This window comes from Mustela lutreola, chromosome 11 (assembly GCF_030435805.1).
Source record: "Mustela lutreola isolate mMusLut2 chromosome 11, mMusLut2.pri, whole genome shotgun sequence".
NCBI classification, from domain to species: Eukaryota; Metazoa; Chordata; class Mammalia; order Carnivora; family Mustelidae; genus Mustela; species Mustela lutreola.
The window spans coordinates 26937982-26950735 of NC_081300.1; the positions used below are offsets into that span (position 1 = coordinate 26937982).

General features: G+C 49.6%; 1 protein-coding gene across 2 annotated transcripts in view; it reads left to right on the forward strand.

The window, feature by feature from the left end:
- Positions 1-12754, forward strand: part of LOXHD1 (lipoxygenase homology PLAT domains 1) — a 149544-nt gene that overhangs the window by 94117 nt on the left and 42673 nt on the right. For both annotated transcript variants that reach the window (XM_059139705.1, XM_059139706.1), the window contains exons 23-27: positions 588-692; positions 3207-3335; positions 4415-4579; positions 7901-8082; positions 11838-11954. In XM_059139705.1, coding sequence (XP_058995688.1) covers positions 588-692; positions 3207-3335; positions 4415-4579; positions 7901-8082; positions 11838-11954 — 698 coding nt within the window. The remainder of the gene's footprint in view (positions 1-587; positions 693-3206; positions 3336-4414; positions 4580-7900; positions 8083-11837; positions 11955-12754) is intronic.

The window sequence follows — 12754 nt, forward strand, 5'->3', positions numbered from 1 at the left end:
ATTCCTCCATGGCAAGAGTGGGGAGGTGACAAGACATGTTCCCACAGGTGTAGCATAAGGCTTGGGGTAAAGTACATATGGCTTAGCATGGAGTTCTTATCAGGAGTGGAGTGAAATGGGATAGGATAGGCTAGGATAGGACAGCATAGTTGTAGCTAGCTCTAATTTAGTTTTGTGTCCTCCCCTCCAGACGCATTATAAGCCCTCAGTACATTTTTGTCAAGGGAAAGAATGAACTTTCAAGAATTCTAAGATGCCTCCCTTCCTTGAAACTTGCATCTCTAAAACTCTTCTCAGCCTGGAGGAATCAGACCAGGCTCCCAGCTGATGAGCCCAAGTCTCCCCTAAGCGTTCTACAGTTCTGTTGACTGAGAGCTTCCTGTGTGAGCTGGAGGTAGAGGAGACCTCCCCTCTGCCTTGAGGAAGTTTCTAGATTAAAGGGAACTGCAGAACAACACATGCTGCAAGAAAAGCAACTCATAGAAATGGAGAACATGAATGCAGAAGCATACTCAGTGTGTTTTCTCCCTCCTCCCTCCGTGGAGGGGTGCTCTACCACTCACTTCTCCACACTCCTCTCCTGGCAGACAAATCTACCACATTCTCCGTGACCGTAAAGACTGGGGACAAGAAGAATGCAGGCACGGATGCCAATGTCTTCATCACGCTCTTTGGCACACAGGACAACACTGGTAAGAAAGCAACGCAGGGCCGAGGCTCACCCACATTCCTCCTCAAGGAGAGTAGGAGATTCAGTAGAAATTTCCAAGGAAATCCTGGTCACATCTCTGTTCTTCTCTCTTTAAAAAAATTTTTTTTGCAAGAATTCCCCTTTATTGTTTTACTTTATGTTACTGTGGGAAGAACACTTACCATGAGATCTGTCCAGTTAATAAATTTTCAGTGTGTAATGCATCACCACTGACTATAGATACAGGTTGGATAGCAGATCTCTGGAGTTCACTAATCTTACTAAGCTGGAAGTATGCTTGCTGATTCGTATCTCCACATCTTCTCTTCTCCCCAGCTCCTGGGAACCACAGTTCCAGTCCTTGAGTTGATGAATTTGACTCTTTTGGACACTTTGTATAAGTGGGATCATGCTATGTTTGTCTTTCTGCATCTGGCTTATTTCACTCAGAATAACATCTTCAAGGACAATCCACATTGTTGCATGTGGGAGAACTTCCTTCTTTTTTAAGGCCAAATAGTGTTCCATTATATGGATATATCACTTTTTTTCCCCTATCTGTTCATCCGTTAATGGACAGTTGGGTTTTTTCCACATCTTAGCTATTGTGAATAGTGCTATAATGAACACGGGAGTACTAATATCTTTTCAAGATCCTGATTTCAGTTCTTTTGGAAATATACCCAGAAGTGGGATTGCTGGATCATATGGTAGTTCTATTTTTAATTTTTTTAGGCTCTTTCATACTATTTTCCATAGCAACTACACCATTTTACATTCCCACCAACTGTGTACAAGGGTTCCAATTTCTTCACATCCTCACCAATTGTTGTCTTTTGATTTTGGATGGTAGCCATCCTGATAGGGGTGAGGTGAGATCTCGTTGCGTTTCTGATTTGCATTTCCCTGAAGCTTGGTGACAATGAACACTTTGTTCATATACTGTTGGCCATTTGTATGTCCTCTTTGGAGAAATATCCATTTAAGTCCTTAGTCCATTTTTTGTTATTAGGTCTTTGTTTTTGAGTTGTAGGAGATTGTGGCAATGAAACCACTATCAGATTTTCTCCCGTTCTGTAAGTTGCTTGTTCATTCTGTTGATTGTTTCCTTTGCTGTGCAGAAACTTTTTAGTTTGGTGTAGTCCCATTTGTTTGTTTTTGTTTTTGTTGCCTAATGCATTTGATGTCCTACCCATGAAATCATTGCCAAGACCCACGTCATGAAGCTTTCCCCCTGTTTTCTTCTACAAGTTTTAGAGTTCTAGGTCTTATGTTTAAATCTATAATCCATTTTGAGTTGACTTTTGTATACAGTGAAAGATAAGGGTCCACATTAATTCTTCTACATGTAGATTTCCACTTTTTCAGCACCGTCTGTGAAGAGACTGACCTTTTCCTGTTATGTGTTCCTGCATGCCTCACACACTTAACAGATTGCATGTAACCAGCCCTGTTGGAGAAAGGCAGTTCCCTTTTCCTTAAAAGTCTACATGTGAGGGCCACCTGGATGGCTCAGTTGGTTAGCATCTGATTTTTAATTTCACGTCAGGTCATGATCTCGAGGTCCTGGGATCGAGTCCCGCATTGGGTCCCACACTCGGCAGGGTGTCTGCTGGAGATTCTCTCCCCCTCTGCCCCTGCTTGTGATCTCTCTCCCTTTCTCATTCTCTCAAATAAATAAATCAATCTTTAAAAAAAAAAAAATCTCCACACAAGGTGACTTGTCTACCCGGATTGTGGACTTTGGTTCCTTTAGAGATTCTTCCTAAATCTCTATAAGTCAGTCTTACTCCACTCCAGGGGGCAGAGAGTCTCCTTTCCTTTCTCCCATCCTCATTGCTATGTCTACCACCCTCGAAGTATGTGGAAGCCATAGGAATCATCTTCCCTTCAGCGTGTCTCCTTAGGTAATATGCTAGATCCTGTGGTCATTCTTTCTCTAGGCCTTTCTGAATTTTTTTTCCATTTTTTCCATTCCTTTTTTTTTTTTACCATTTCCTGGGCCTTTCCTAGAGGCATCCCTCTGTTTACCTTTTAAAACCATAAGGAAGGGCCTCCCAGTCCAAACAGTGACTGGTCTGTTGTCCGTGACTTTGCCAGCTTTCTCCTTCTGTTCAAGGATGTCCCTAATTCCCCCAGGGAACAGGGGGAGGGAGGTTTTGTCACGGGCTTCCTTCCCACATGGGGAAACAGGAGGAGTATGGAAATAGAGCTGACACTGACTTAGGGCCCACCACCCTCTCCTGGATGGTCTTGATAAGCCCTTTGGTATGTTTCCTGTTCTTTAGATACAAACTCGAAATAAAAATACACACCTTGAAAGCTGATTACAAAGCTCAATAAAAAGACAGTAGCCACTAAATGTGCAAAGGTACCTGTGGGTGGTCCCTGCAAGGTCTAAATTTTATGAAAGTCAGAAATATTTGGTTATTGGGAGGAGGGACTAAAACGGGCAGTCAGTCTAGGTTTGAAGGTCTCAGGCCCAACCAGTCATGTGGGGCCATTTGGTTGGCAGGAATGACCCTCCTGAAATCCTCCAAGACCAACAGCGACAAGTTTGAAAGGGACAGCATCGAAATCTTTACAGTGGAGACGCTGGACCTGGGAGATCTGTGGAAAGTCAGGATTGGTCATGACAACACAGGTCTGGCTTCCTTCCCCCTCTGTTTTCTGCTAAGAATGTGAGGACCACAGACAGGTCCCTGTGGAGTCTGGGAAAATGTGCAAGAAAGTTGGATGTCAGCTGCCTTCATGATGGCACAGCTCCCTTGGGCCCTTCGGTCCAGTGGAGCCCAAGCTGCCTGCAGAGATTCTGGTCTAATTGGCCTGAGCTCAGGCCTGGACACCAGTGAGTTCCCCAAAAGCCCACCATCAGTTATTTCCTTGTGCGGCCGCATCTGCGAATCCCCCATCTAGCTCAGTGGTTCTCCGACTTGAGTGAGCCACAGAACCACCTTGGAGGTTGTGAAACAAAGATTTCTGGACCTTACCCACGCAGGTGTTGGTTCAGTAAGTCTAGGGTAGGGCCCGAGCATTTCTATCACACACGATGGTAAGGGTCCTGGATCCCACTTGGAGAACTACTGATCTGGTCAATTCTTCCCAGAACCTACTGACACTACAGCCAAGCTTTGTTCTCTCTCATTAAGGGAGGACTTGTTTTCTTGATCTTTTCACTAAGTATTTTAGGCCTGAGGAACGAGGCCCTCTAGCTCGCCCCTGGGATGGAGAGACGGGGTTCTCTGCTCAGCCCCTACTTCCTGCTTTAAACACTCATCTGTCCAGGGAAGACCATCAGTCCTTCGCAAGTTTCCCTCCCCTTCAGGCTCCACGGGCCGAGGCCAGGGAGCTCAGAGTACCATCCTTGTCCCGGGGTGACATTATGAAATCCTTGTTTGTACGAGCTTTCTCTGGCATCTCTGAGCTCCCCCTTTAGAGTGCCTTCCGCTCTGGACAGTGTGCTTGCTGTCACCTCCTGTCACCTCTTCCCCAGGCTCCTTTGCTCTTGCTGATTTCACTGACAGCAGCCTGGAGCGTGACCCAGCTTCCGCCTTCAGCTGGGTGTACGCTGGAACAGGAATCAGCGACAGCAATGGCCCGTGCGCGGGGCAGCTGTGGATGTCAGCCGTGGGGTAGGGAAGAACGTTTGGAGTCCCCGAAGCTGCCCACAGTAAACCCTCTGCATTGGGCTCCTTGGTGAGATCTGTGTCTCCGTGTCTCCAGGCAAGGCTCCAGGCTGGTTTGTAGACTGGGTAGAGGTGGACGCTCCGTCTCTTGGGAAGTGCATGACGTTCCCCTGTGGCCGCTGGCTGGCGAAGAATGAGGATGACGGAGCGATCGTCAGGGACCTCTTCCACGCAGAGCTGCAGACGAGGTTGTACACACCATGTAAGTTATGTATGCGGCAAGGCTGGCCCTCTTCCCACGTCCCATCACCCACTACCCCAACTTGGTCCCAGCCCCTCCTCCGTCCCTGTCCTGGGCCAGGCCCACCTTGCAGAGTTGGGTTTCTTGCTCCTCTCCCAAATTCCCTGGGCCCTCTGTGGGCCATGGGCGGTGTCTAGGATCAAGAGTTTGGAAATATGGGACTTAGTCCCACCTCCACCCAAACCAGCTGGTGACAATAGACAGAGCGCCTGACCTCTCTGGGGTCGGTTTCCTCCTATGACCCCAAAGGGAAGAAAGATCAAAGTCTAAACTGTGAGAAGTCACTACCAGCCCCATCATCCGTCTCAGTCTAGTCAGTAACAGGACAAAGAAATCACCGCTATCAGATTTTATCCTGACTGGAGGGAAAAAGAACTTGAAAAGATGATAAATGTGATTCCTTTTACCAGCTAAAGGAGAGGAGGAAGGGGAGCAATTGGGTGAAGTTCTAACATTTCCTTTCCAGTGTCACCAGAAAGTATGTGTCCAATGTTTATTTACGTGTACGTACATCCTAGGCGCTGGGAATCAAGCTGAAATCAGCCAAACTATAAAAATCTGTCTGAATATGCTAACATTGGAACCAAACCCACAGAATACAATTTTTTTTTTTCTAACCAAATAATTAGCTATGCCGAAAGATTTCCCCCAAACAGCTCATAAATACACGGTATAAATCAGTGATGGGTTTTTGTTTTTTGTTTTTTGCTTTTTGGTTTTTTTTTTTTTTTTTTTTTTTTTTTGTCTTGTTTTGTATTGTTTTGGGGCGGGGGTTGCCTAAAGCAATTAAACTGGAAAAGACCTGATCCATCAAGATATTTTCTGGTCCAAAGCCTGAAAGAAAGTGACATTTCCCTCTAGTAAAATCTCTGCATATACAGAGCAAACCCTGGCTCTAGCCGTTGCCCCCAGGAGCTGCCTGCAGTCGGGGACAGACACACTGACCCTGACAGATGTACGCAGACCTGACAGCAGTACTGGGCGAGGCACTTCTAGACAGAAGTAGCCGTTTCTCCCTTTGCGCCCTAGGACGGGACTTGCTCTGGATTCGTATGGCCTAACCTTGAATATATTCAGTTCTAGCTTGATATGAAAACAAGCCCATTTACCCTTTGCCTTAGGCTCGTATTTACCAATACATACATACGCACATGCATACATATAAAGTGCAGGAGAGGTTCACCTTTCAGACTGGAGAGCCATGGAGGCAGCTTCAAAGGGCGGCTCTCACCAGGCAGAAGCCCAGCAGGGAGGGTCTGCTGCTCAGAGCCTATTTTCTTGTTTGGGAAAGTTCTTGAGGGCCCAAAGCCAGGGAGCTCCAGGGGCTGGGGAGCTGCAGTCACAGGAGCAGTGGCCGGGAGTTGTTCTCAGGGGTCTAGAAGGCTGAGACCCAGATCGGGCAGTTCATCAAGGCTGCCCAATACATGTGAAACCAGAAGAACAGAGCAAAACGGCTCTGCTTCCAGACCTACTTACTGAAATGTGCTGCCAGCACAGGAGAGGGGTGTCCCTTAGGAAAGGGACCACTGTGATGGTCCCTTAAAGGCACCACACAGCGTGGAGCCGTGAAGGTCAGAATCATGCCATGTTAGGGTTGAGAGGCACCAGCTTTAAGTCTGTGCTCTGAGGGTTGCTGGTATCAAAGATGGGGGGGGGGTAGTTTCCGGGCAGCTGGTGGATTTGGAGAAAAGATGAGCAGGAACAGCTCCCCAGTTCATGCCATCCAGAGCAACTCCTCAGCTTTAAAAAGTCAAGTTCTTTTTTTTTCTGAACATTCTTCCTAAAGGTATTTTTAAGGATTGCTCAAGAATATTCCACTAAAAATTAATTTCAGTTAAACCATCTGAAAACCACAGATTCTGTTAAATGCTCTCATTTTATGGACAAAGAAAAAGGCCCAGAGAAGTATACCCATTTGCCCAAGGACACACAGCTCCTCAATGGCAGAGGTAGAACTAGAGACCAAGAAATGCATCTGAGCCCAGGCCCAGAGTGGTGAGGGCAGAAGGGTCGGCTCTTCCTGCCCATCTATTTCCAGGGCTTCTCCCACTGCCAGCTAGTCTCAGGAAAGCTCAAGTCCATCTCTGCTCAAGGCCTCCTGAGCCTTAGACCATGGAGACACCCAAGAGGACTCCAAGGAAGTTGCCTCCATGATTGCGATGGCCTGCGTTTTTCCTTGACCTTGGTGAGGGGCCTGTCCAGGCCACTGTGGGGACAGGCCCTGACCAGTAGGTAAGAACAGTACTCACCTCCAGTTCTGACAACAGTACCCCAGGGGTTGACCACCCAGGATGGTCAGACAAGCCTGTTGGAGTTGGAGTTCCCCCGCCTTTGAACAGCCATGTGACCTGGGGCAAGTCACTTCACCTCTCTGAGCCCTGCTTTCCTCATCCATAAAGTGAAGTGTAATGGTGTCTCCTGTACAGGTCATCGTGAATGTTGTAGATGGGGAAGGTAGAACTCTCGGTGGAGAGTCGGGCACAGGGCAACAGACAGCAAGTATGATTCTTATAGGGCCTCACAGCTGCTGTTCGACAGCAGAGTGACATCATCACAAACTAATGAAAAGAAAATTCATTTGCTTTGGAGCAGATGTGGAGAGGGGGCCACCTGTGAGAAGGTGACTTTTAATGCGATCGCTTTTGAGGCTGAGACCACAAAATAAGGTAGATTTCCACTTACACCCTTTCTCTGAGTTTTTAATATAATTTTTTTATTATTGTGACTTAAAGTATATATACATTTATATACATATGCAACAAGTAAGTGTCACAAAAAATGTTTTCCCTTACTATGTGTGATGTCTGCATAGATGGTATTTTTTTATTCAATTCTATTCAATTCTGCTGATCTGATTGGTTCGTTGCCCCTTGAAATGTAACCCTCCTGTTTACAGTCTCTACAGCTAAGGACCATGGTGAGGACCCTTTGTAGAGGAGAAAACTGAGATTCTTGAGTGGCTTGGCTAGGTCACACAAAAAATCAGGATAGATCCCGTGTATTCAGCCAAACTGCTGGACTAGCTCTGAGATGAGAGAGGCACAGAGACCATGGTCTGAGGTGACAGGGGCTTACTGCGGGCACTAGGTGTGACAGGACACTGCCTCCCCCTTCCCCTGCACCTGCCGTTGCTAAGCAACCGTGTGAAGAAGATGCAGGTCCCTGGGTGGCAGCTTCCAGTGATGGGGCATGGGGCAGTGGGGCCAATGAAGATCTTGATCTTGTCCACATCTGTTTTCTGTTCTCACCTCCCCTCTGACTTCACCCTCTGCCCACCCTCAGTTGTCCCTTATGAGATCACCCTGTATACCAGCGATGTCTTCGCCGCCGGAACAGATGCCAACATCTTCATTGTCATCTATGGCTGTGATGCAGTGTGCACCCAGCAGAAGTACTTGTGCACCAACAAGAGAGAGCAGAAGCTGTTCTTTGAGAGGAAGTCAGCCTCCCGCTTCATTATGGAGGTACACAGACCCTCCCTCCCCCATAGCCAACACCGGGAGGTGGGGGCACCACAGGAGGGGGCAGGAAGAGCCATGCATCCAGAGGGACCCTAATGGGCTGCTGTTGGCAAGGAGTCCAGGCGGTTCATCCAGCCTTGCTGGGTCTCACTCAGTACGTCTGAGTCACCAGGAGGATGGAGCACCTCACCTGTCCCACAGGAACAAGTTTCAGGACCTAAGCTGAGAGTGGGTGGACAGGCCTTAGGGAAACTAGAGGCACAATTCCAGTTCCACTGGGACCATCTCCAGTGCTAGCAACACACCCATATCCCTGGGGAGAGCCAGACGTCCAGAAACTCCATGTGTTCCCCAGCTCCCCTTCTGGCCTGGGGCCTTGCTTGGTGCATGCTTACTGTAGGTGTAGGTCCCAGCAGCTGGGTATCCCATGCACGTGAGCTCAGTGTCTCCTCTGTGCGCTAGGTTGGGTGGGGGAGACAAGAGAAGGGGAAGACCCAGCCTCTGCCTGCAAGGGGCTTGCATCCAGCTGGGGAACCCGGAACCTCCACATAAGGCTAATGAGAGAGGCTGGTCATCCTTAGAGTAACTGTTCCTTTTGGTAAGAAGGCACCATTATAGGACTTTATCTGTTAACTCACTTAACCCGCACAGCAACTCTGTGCTGTAGTTATCCCTGCTTAAAGATGGGGAAAGTGAGGACCCAGTGTTCAGTAGCTTGCACAAATTCATAGAGCTAGGGTGTCGTGGAAGCAGGATTCAAACCCAGGAGAACTGGCTTAGAATATGTGCTCTCAGTGTCCTACAGGACACTGGCCCCTGGTGATGAGCATGAGTAAGGGACTGAGTGTGTGATGGGTATTCAGAGAAAGACGCAGGCTCTCTGGAGGTGGTGACTTTGAGCTGGACTGAGTGCGACCGTAAGCAGGGACAAGACAGGACAAGAAGGGGAGGCATTCCTAGCGAGGGAACACTGGGGCCAAGGCCAGACGTGTAAATAAATGCAGCATGTGGAATGAGGTTTGGCCAGATGGACAGTAGGAGAGTGACCCGAAGGGCAAAGGACTGGCTGAAGCAAGACTTAGAGGGGACAGCTGTGAAGGAAAAGAGCCGGGACTCTCCAGACCGTGGGGACCTTTGGAGAAATACCCCTTATCTTCTGATGGGAAACAAAGTCCAGAGCCCCTACCTCCTCCCCCGGCCAGTGTCTGTGCCGGGGGCGGGGGGGGGGCGGGGGGAGCTCTCCCTGCTCCCTCCCCTCCGTCCCCAGGAGCCGTCAACACTTGTGGGAAGGTTGGCACCTCGGTAGTCTTTGTCAAGGAAAATGCAAGGGTGATTCCTTTACGCACACAAAGTAACAGCTCACCCCGCCAAGATGGCATGGCACATGAGTCACCCCAGCCTGACGCCATCAGTGGGGGGCTGCGATTACACCCCAGCATGACTTCCACGGAGTTTTATCAACGAAATGCCCGCTAATCGGCAGCTATAATTGGCCAGTAATTTGTTGCTAAGTTTTTTCTTTTTCCTTTTCAAACCTCTCCGGCTGCTGGGGGAGTGTGAGAGTTTGGAAACACATGAAAAAGCTTTGTGTCCCCGTCTCTCCATGTCTCTTTTCCGACTGATCTTTAGGTGAGACATAGAGCGCTGGGTCGCAGGCACATGACCCCGGGTTCTGGCTCTGGCTCTGGCTCGGACTCTGAACAAGCCTCTCCCTCCCTCTGTGGCTTTGTCCTAAGACACAGGGAGTCACTGGGAAAGTAGCAAACATAACTAATACTAATTTCCCCTGCCTTGTGCCAGCCCTGCTCTGAGCACTTGGGAGTTCTTGTCACCATCCCCTGTGCTGGTGGTATGATTATCACTTTGTCTGGCTGAAATGGCAAGTTAGGAAACTTGCTTGGATCGTCGTAATGAACAAAGGGCAGAGCCAAGATTTAGACCCGAGCAGCTCCATTCCAGGACCTTGTCTGCTTAGCTCTTCCACCTCCTGGGAGAATGCCAGGATTTCCTCTGACTCCAAGTCTCTCCCTGAAGCCCACCACCTGTGGCTAGCAGCCTCTCAGCGGCCTCCTTGCTCACTGAGGGTCACCGCTGAGACGGTCACCCTGACATGGCATGCCTGGCCGAGTGGCTGGATGGTTGAGTCTCCAGAAGAACCAGTGAAGCCAGGTCCACACATCTCAAAGCTCAGAGATGGGATGGGGAAGGATCAGAAGAGGCCCCTGGGCAGAGGGAGAGGCAGGTGAATCTTCAGTCCTCCATGCCCGCAGGGGGATCTTCTGTGAGACAAGGGTTTCCTCCATAGCTTCTATGCCGTTTCTGTCGTGAGGGAGTGAAGCCTCCTTAAAAATGTCCAGAGCACTAACGTCAGCCTGAGGCCACCGATCTGTGTTTAATGATCAGACTGCCCTCGGGGGCTCCCAGGGGACAGCACTTCTGTGGGGAAGCGAGGGTGAGCTAGCCAGTAGGGAGCAGGGCCTGAGGGCCAGTGCTGCAGACAGCAGAAGCCTTGTTAATTCTCGCCATTTCTAGCAATGTGGTGCCCTGCTGGTCCCAGGAGAGAATAGTTGCCAAAAAGAACCATGGCTGGGATCTTAGACCTCGAAGTGACCTCAAGGGACTACCAGGCCTCTGCCTTCCTTTGAGTAAGACATTGTTCTCCCCCATTTTATAGAGAGGAAAGCTGAGTCCTGGAAGGTCAGGTGCACTGCCTCAGGTTACATGGGTTATAGGTGGCAGAGCCGTGACCCCAACTGGGAAGGCTGAGGATGGGGATGGGAGTTGGGGACATTCCTCAAGCAGTCCTGATGGGCCTGCTCTTGGCTGCCCACTGTGGTGCGTGTGTGTATGCCGGGAAGAAGGAAACCCGTGGTTGGAAGCAGTTCCGTTTCACTCAGAGGTCACTTGTCTGTGGTTCTAGAGGCTTTGCATGTGGTGAATGACTTCATCTATCATTCAGATGCCATTCACTCGTCACAGGACTCACCCATCCCAGAGCTGACTGCTGTCTCTGAGCACTGAGGACTTGCCTGCACCAGCCAGGTGGTCAGCTCTGCAGAGAGGCCGCAGAAGTGCTGGGGTGGGGGACAAGGGTGCCATGGGATGCTGTAAGGGCCTGTCATAACGAGATTTGACTTTCCTTAGGTGGTCAAGGGGGCTTCCCTGGGGAAGTGATCCTTGATCTGACACGTGAATGGTGAGGTTGAGGTTTAGGTAAAGAAGAGGAAAGTGGAGGGGCAGGAGGAGGCTGTGCAAAGGCCCCACGGCAAGAGAATGTTGAGTCTGAGGGACTGTAATTTGAGGCATTTAGAAGAGGGGCAGTTGGAGACAGAGGGGCTTTGAAGAGCCAAGAAGAAGGTCAGGCTGGCAAGACAGGGCATGGGCAGAACCAGAACTCATCTTCTGATATCCAAGTCTGTTCTCAAGCCAGGAATGAGCTGCTGCCATGGTAAGTAATGGAAGACGGAGAGGTGGGCTCCACCACGAAAAGGGGGACCAGTGTCCCAGAGGTTGACTGAATTGAGTTCTGGAGTCTAGGCTGGTTTTACGTGGGGAGAGAGGAAGGGAAGCCTGAGCGTGGCATGCACAGAGGAGAGTAGGGGCTGGCTCAGCCACACAGGGGGACATGCTGGGAGAAAGTGGCCCCTAGACGTTCAAAGGGACACAGGAGCCGATGTCCTGGGGAGGCAGGATGTTGCTGAGGTTCTACTTTCCTGGAACTTTTGGCTCCCACCTGGTACCTTCTCTCCTTCCCACAGTTAGAAGACGTGGGGGAAATCATTGAGAAAATTCGGATTGGCCATGACAATACGGGCCTGAATCCTGGCTGGCACTGCTCCCACGTGGACATCCGCAGGCTCCTCCCAGATAAAGATGTGAGTTCCTGACTCATCTGTCCTGCTGTTTCTTCTGTCGCTTTCCAGAGGGATTCGAGACTGCTTGCTGATAAGAACCTGCATCCTTATGGGGCGCCTGGGTGGCCCAGCTGGCTAAGTGTCGGACTCCCGGTTTCAGCTCAGGTCATGACCTCAGGGTCATAAGATCGAGCCCCGTGGCGGGCTCCACACTCCGCAGGGAGTTCGCTTGAGATTCTCTCCCTCTCCCTCTGCCCCTCCCCCTGCTCACTTGTGCTCTCTCTCTCTCAAATAAATAAAAATTAATCTTTAAAAAAAAAAAAGAAAGAACCTGTAGCCTTATTAAGTTGAGGTAAAATCTGAGGACAATTCACCCAGTTTACCAGTTTACCAAACAGTGTAGGAACCAGCTCAGGTCCAAGGCAGAATCTTTTAGAACCTCATGTAGGGGGTTGGGGAAGAGGGTCTAGGCAGGGCTGTCCCTGTGCCCCACCCCCAGGGGCGCACTGCTAGTGAGTGACCAAGCATGCCATTCCTGCTGCTCAAGGTCAACTCACAGAAACCCAGTGGGACAACTTGGCAAACATCCTGAAACCACAAAATTCTAAACATGGAAGGCAAGTCTCAGGGGTGGCTGTGGTTGAGAGATTTGAGAACAATTTAAAAATATTGAGCCCCTCCCCTTACCCACGGAATCTGAGTCTGTGGGATGGGGTTCTGATACCATCTTAAGTGACCCTGGGGACTCGGCTTTCAAGAGCCTGCCCCTGATGCAATTGAAGTAAGACTAAATCTGTTGGAATCAGGGCAGAGCTTGGCCT